Below are 6,961 nucleotides of genomic sequence, written 5' to 3' on the forward strand. Positions count from 1 at the left end.
GAGGCATAACCTCTGTCCCTGGGGAACAAAGAGATTTGCAGGGTCTTGGATATAGATTTCCCCATAGACATTAGATTTTGCCATCAATCACTCTTGTACAAGTTTAAAAAAATAAAGAAAATTCTAATAATAAAATGATAACAATATTTCCAAGTTAACAATGACATGTTTCTATACTGCACTAAAGGACTTTCTTTTTAGTTGACTTTAAGGCCAAATAACATTGACAATATTAAGGCATGAGGAATGGCACATATTATAACAGATGTACTCTTGATTAGCATTAGATCAATATTATATGAGTTTATATATTCATTGAGGCAGGAACAGTGCACAATATACATTAAACTTAACATCAGAGATGCATTGTAGAGGACAAAGGTGAACACTGTAATGATGATTAATATGTATTCTAGGTTTACAACCACAATGTTGATTTTGTATTCCCAGGTTCCAAACTGGAGATTTCTGCAAGATGTGAAACGGGATCATCACTTCAAAGAGAAGTTATCCATGAGCACTCTTCTACAGATTGATGCCAAGGCTATAAACGACGAACCTGTCAAGTCAAAAGCAGATGTGGCATGGTATTTTCTGAAGAGACTAATGATGGTGAATGTAACAGCAAGAAACATTGAATATGGCTCAGTGAGTGACCCGGACAGTGCTGAATCTAGTACTGGTTACTGGTTCAAACTCAGATACGCTGAACCCTCTTGACATAATAACAGGTTTGTTTCTGTGTTCTGATAGCTTTGTGCAGCAGGAGCTGTCACTCAAAATGTCCATGTGTCAGTTTGCAGTTCCTCTGATGCTTCCTAACTGTGACACAAAGCAGTGCACGCTCATGCTGTGGGCCCTGAGAGACATCGTCAAAAAATATAGGCCTAAATCCCTGTCTGAATCTAAAGGCTTCAGAGAAGAACGCATTGTTCACTCTGAAATTCCCATGATCTCCTTTGTGAGAATTGGCGAATGCTCTATGTCCAAGTCTGAGATTCTCAATAAGCTCTTGAGCAGTTCTCAGCAGTATCATGATACCTTTGTGCACCGCAACATCAAGAATGGTGACTGTCCAAGAATAATTTCCAATGGACTTGCCGAAATGACTTGGTACCTTCCCTGTGGAAACAAAAAACATTTGTGACGAGCCAGTGGCAGTAGTTAACCTTCATGGTGATATTGCCTCTTTTGAATCACAGTACACACTATTATGTCAAGTATCTTCAGCGGTTTATGTATTTTGGGAGAATTTTGATTTGGATCATGGCCTTCTGAGCAAAACGCAGCCCATAAACAAAGAAAAAATCCACTTAGTGGTTGACCAGAAAAACAGACATTTTGATATTAAAAAACTAAAACTCATAGCCTTCGGGTTGGGTTTAAATAGGAGTAGAATCCTTATAAAGACAAACCAAAAAAATGATGCAAACTTTGTCAAGGACTTACGTGATTCTCTCATCACTGTAATTGAAAAGACAACAACTAAAACACCAATACGGAAAATGGCTGACATTGCACTTAATTTGGGAATAAGCATTGATGAATCCAAACTGGAAATTCAAACTGCAAAAGAAAAAGCAAATGCATTAACTGATGAAATTGATGATATTCTTAAATTCAAAGAAGAACAGCTCCCCCTGCAGGGACAAACATGGAAGGACCTGACATTACTTGAAAAAGAAGAATTTAGACTTAGAAAAGTTGGAACTAAAGGCATAGAACATTATACAAGTAACATCAAAGAACAGAAAGAAAAACTTAGGGCAAAACAGAATTCTCATGCAATGTCAAGTGCAATGTCCTGTTTCATACGTGCATTATCAAGCCCCGGGCTTGAGAAGTCCTTCTTCTTAAAATGGCTCCGGATAAACCTTGATAACCTTGCTCATGACAAGTTGGCCGGCCTCAGAGAGCAATACAAACAAAAATGTAATGATTCAGAGAACAAAGAAGAGATCAAAGAAATTGACAGGCAACTCTCCAATAGTTCACTGGGAACTGAACACTTCTTCCGTGAAATGGGTCAAATGTATGAGGCTTCAGTGTCTCTTCCAGAAAAGAACCCTTCACGCCAACAGTTACAGCATCTCCCCAGACTCTGTGCACAGCTGATGCTTGATGGCTTTCCTCTGGAGCTGGTGGATGGAGATGCCTCTAACATCCCTCTCGGGTGGGTCGGGGATGTTCTGGCCCAGCTCAATGAACTGGTGTCTCCTAACAACAAAATTCTGGTGATCACAGTTCTAGGAGTTCAAAGTACAGGAAAGTCCACTCTCCTCAACACCATGTTTGGAGTGCAGTTTGCTGTGAGCAGTGGCCGATGCACTAGAGGGGCCTTTATGTTACTCATCAGAGTCAATGAAGATATGAAAGCAACTCTCAAGTGTGACTTCTTAGTGATCATTGACACTGAGGGCCTAAAGTCTCCAGAGCTCGCTCAACTGGACAATAGCCACGAGCATGACAATGAGTTAGCAACACTTGTGGTTGGATTGAGTGACATGACCATTATCAATATTGCTATGGAAAATTCTACAGAAATGAAAGACATCCTGCAGATTGTTGTGCATGCTTTTCTCCGAATGAAAGAAGTGGGCAAAAAACCAAAATGTCAGTTTGTTCACCAGAACGTGTCAGATGTTTCAGCTCATGACAAGAACCTCAGAGACAGAAAACTGCTCCTGCAGCAGCTGAACGAGATGACTCAGGCTGCAGCCAAAATGGAGGGAAAAGAGAAGTACAAAAGCTTCACAGATGTGATGGACTACAATCCTGACACTGGAAACTGGTACATCCCTGGACTGTGGAACGGAAACCCTCCAATGGCCCCAGTCAATGCAGGATATAGTGAAGCTGTCTATGACCTCAAGAAAAATGTCATGCTTAATTTAGAGAATTGCACAGTAACTACTAACAATATTTTGGAGTTATGTGAGTGGATCACAAGTCTGTGGACTGCAGTGAAGCATGAAAACTTCATCTTCAGCTTCAGAAACAGCCTTGTGGCGGACGCATACATGAGGCTCTGCATTGAGTGCAACAAATGGGAATGGGACCTAAAGAAAGACATGCACTCTTGGCTTACTATGGCTCAGACAAGAATAAAAAACTTTGGGACAATTGCTGTCAAAGGACAGTTCTCTGATGTCGAAGACCTTCGTAATAATTTAAGACGAGAAGCAAGTGAAAAGCTTATGACATCGGAAAGAACTCTTCTTGAACAGCTGACAGAGTACTTCAAACAAAAAGAGGGCCATGTCTATCTTGTAGAAAGATACAAACAGGAGTTTGAAAACAGCATTAAAAGTCTTAGAAAAGAATTAGAATGTGATGTATCAAAAGAGCTCACTGCAGCAGCCGCCATGAGACAGGGTCAGGCAGAGCTGGATAAAGTAAAGGAGAAATACACAAAAGAAATTGAGGGTCAGGTTTGTAAACTGATTGAGAACTGCAGAAAGAAACAGGCTCAAATGACAGAGGATGAACTAGACACAGAATTTGATAAAATGTGGAATAAAACACTAAACGAATTTGAATCTTTCAAACAAAAGCCTTTAGATATCTTTGTCAGTGTCACTTTCCACCTCAGACAGAACCTGAAAGACAAAGGGAGTCATGCATGTGATTTATTAAGCAAGAAGAGTCTAACAGACTGTGGACTTAGTCCATACAAATGTACTGCAGAGGGATTGTTCAAACAAGCTACACATGAGATTTTGAAATTTTTCAAGTTTAAAGATGCAGAGACGAGAGCACAACATTTAGCTGATAAGATCATTGCCGCCTGTCAACAGAGTGTGGAGGAAAACAAATATAGAAAAAACAACTATCATGACACCTTTATCCTAGAGATTCTTGACATCATTGATAAACATCTAAACCATGAAGAACATATCAAGGACATGGAGTTTGAGGTTTCTCTGAAACAACACATTTGTGCAGGTGCAGCAAGACAGTTTGAGGAAATGCATGAATATTTCCTCAAAGAAAATGATCCCTACCAACGTCTTGTGCAAAATAAGGAAAACTTCTGTACATCTTTTAAAGATGTGTTCTATGATCGAGACCAGTGTCAAAAGAAAGCAAATGAATTTGCACACAACTGTTTAGGGCCTGCTATAAAAGACTACATCAATCGCTCCTTGGGTCCTGATATTGTAAGTGAAATAAAAACTTTCCCAGAGTTTAGCACACGAATGGTTTTCCAGTCCACAGTTTTGCTGGATCTGCTTCAAAAAGACAATTTCTCAGATTTTTTGCGTTACATCTGCTCCCATGAAAGCTACGTGAAGCAGTGGATACTGAATGCAATCCTTAAGCGTTTCTCGGGACAACACAGTACATTTCAGTTTGAGAACAAACTTCTTGAGTCATGCCTTAAGAGTATAAATAATGCTTTGATGAATGCAAAAGATGCCACAAGTGAGACTGTTAAGGAGTTTGTGGAAATGATCTGCAGAGAACTTGAAGATAAACTTGCAATTTCCCATGATGCATTTGGCACATTTATGATTTTGAATAATGCCAACTATGAGCAGTTTGCCAACTGGCTTAAGAAAAGTGTGAATGAAATGGCAGAGACATTTCGCAATGAATTTAAAACAAACCGTCTTGAAGAAAAAACTTCAGCTTCTTCACTTGAAGCCCCAGGATGAGCTTTTTGACAAAATGATTGGTTGTTGTAAACAGTGTCCTTTCTGTACTGCCCCATGTGATGCAGGAGGAAGGGACCATTCTGAGCACTGGCCAACCCTGCATCGACCACTAGCTTTTGGCAGGTACAGATGGAGTGACTCAAAGAAACTTAGCACTGACATATGCTCATCTCTTGTTGTCAGTGATTGCAGATTTCAGAACAATGATACCAATGGTAAATGGCATCCATATAAGAGATATAAAGAAATCTATCCTGCCTCGAAAATAATAACAGACATTAGTCTCAAGGCTTCAGACTACTGGAAGTATGTCTTGGCAAAGTACAACAATGACTTTGCCAAAGCATACAATGCAGAACCTGCTGATATCCCTGAAGAATGGGAAAAGATCACAAAGGAACAAGCAGAGGAAAGTCTCAAACAGTCATTTGGTTGTAATTAAACCCTCTTCCTTCTTTGATCTTATTTACAGATTTCGACCATTCAATGACACTTGAAAGGTTTTATTAAACTTAATGTTATTGGATTTTATTGTCTTTTGATGAATAAATATACATAATTTGTGCCATTTTGTTTTCCACTCATAAACCTATATTTCTAGAATTGTATTTTATGTATCCTAAATCATGTAAAAAGCTTTTTGATTTTCACCTGTTTAGTAATAGTAGTAGTAGTAGTAGTAGCACTACCCTTGGTTTTGTTTACCTTTATTAAAAACAACAACAGTTTCAGACTATTATTGATTTCTTTTTGTTTTTATTCGTACGGAGGAAACTGAATGAGACTGACCTGAGCTCGCCCATCAAGCTAACACCGTAATATTAAAAGGACATTATATTACATGCGGGCTAATACACAACAGGGGTTTCCAAACGTTTCAGGCCAGGACCCCCACTGCAAAATGTAATTTTAAAATATCTTAAAACAACAAAAACAAAACAAAACTGGACCAGAGTAAAACAAGTTTGATACATTTGAAAATAATATTTTAGGAAAAAGAAAGGAAAGTTGAAAGCACACAAGGTCCAATTAGCTCAGTTTCTTCTAAATGGGTCCATTTCCAAGTTGAGTCTGTATGTGTGTCAGTTATGGTGTCGGTCCAGTCCTATATCGTCAAGATCAGTTTGTGTCATTCATTTTTTGATTTTGTGATGTCCTTTTTCCCATGTTGTCCGAGGCAGGGATTTTGAGCAGTCATTGGGGACAAACCCTTAAATATAAAATATAATAAATGTTAATATTTGTCATCTGGTATGTATTCTAAACCCCCTTTGCCTTTGAATCCAATATGGAACAATATTTTTTCAATTAAGAATATCAGAATTTCCGCATGTCCCGTAACTCCCGTTCAAATACAGGAGGAGGGACGCCGTGAGGCAGCACCCTGCTCTGACGCTCGGTGAACAGTATAATTCCTAACAAACTGTCCTGGTGCGATGCAAATAATGTGTCGCTGTCCATCTATATACAACCAATGAAACATTCTGACAATATGCTCTGTACCTCCATATTCTGGATAATGTATGAAATCAATTTCTGAAACATGTTTAGGCTCACAGATTAATTCAATGAATAATAATAAATAATATGATGGATTGATGATGAATCGATGATGGATTGACAATGGATCGATGATAGTTGGCTGGGTAGATACTCAGGATGGGCGATCGAATGAGGGATGGACTCAGGTCTGAGAAGAGGGTCTTAGGAGAGATTTAAGACAACCAGAGGGGCATCCCTGTGCCCAGTGGCTCTGAACTATCCCCTTATATGAATGGCTAAGGGGATAGCAGCCGATTATACACCGGGGCAGATATGAGTGTGGCTGTCGGCCGTGGATCGGTGCGAGTGTGGCTGCTGCCGTCAATCGGCTGTAATGATAATGATGAATGGGATGAGGGGTGAAAGAGATAATGAGCAGCGCTGGCATGGAATATGGCAGAAGCCTGAAGGCGCTGTGAGCATGCTTGAGAAGGCAAGGCGAACATGTTCAGACGAACGCTCTGGCTGACTGATTGTCTCTCTGTCGAGAGAGACGAGACAACGAGAGATGCTGGGATAGGCCTGTATAAATGGGATTCTGGGTAATTAGAGGTGTGGTTAAAGAGGCGTGGTTGCTGGAGGAATAGGAGGTTGAGGCATGATCCAGCTCCCGAACCTCAGTTAACAATTAACATCTCCAACCACATAACTCGTCTGTTGTCAATCAAATGATCTTTTGGGTTCATTCGCATTTGTAAATCTGACTGAGAGATTCAGTGCCTCATTAGCCCTGAACCTCACCACACGTCACTGGTTTTGAG

At 39.8% G+C, this 6,961-nt stretch overlaps 1 protein-coding gene across 1 annotated transcript; it reads left to right on the forward strand.

Moving 5' to 3' along the window:
- Nucleotides 1–924: 924 nt before the first annotated feature.
- On the forward strand, nucleotides 925–4,941 carry LOC140357905 (interferon-induced very large GTPase 1-like). The gene has a single exon (XM_072442461.1). The coding sequence runs from the start codon at nucleotides 1,506–1,508 to the stop codon at nucleotides 4,656–4,658; it is 3,153 nt and encodes a 1,050-aa protein (XP_072298562.1). The 5' UTR covers nucleotides 925–1,505; the 3' UTR covers nucleotides 4,659–4,941.
- Nucleotides 4,942–6,961: the final 2,020 nt, after the last annotated feature.

Source organism: Eucyclogobius newberryi, unplaced genomic scaffold (assembly GCF_026437365.1).
Source record: "Eucyclogobius newberryi isolate DKJ021-1_F unplaced genomic scaffold, fEucNew1.0.hap1 SCAF_13, whole genome shotgun sequence".
In the NCBI taxonomy this organism is placed as follows: Eukaryota; Metazoa; Chordata; class Actinopteri; order Gobiiformes; family Gobiidae; genus Eucyclogobius; species Eucyclogobius newberryi.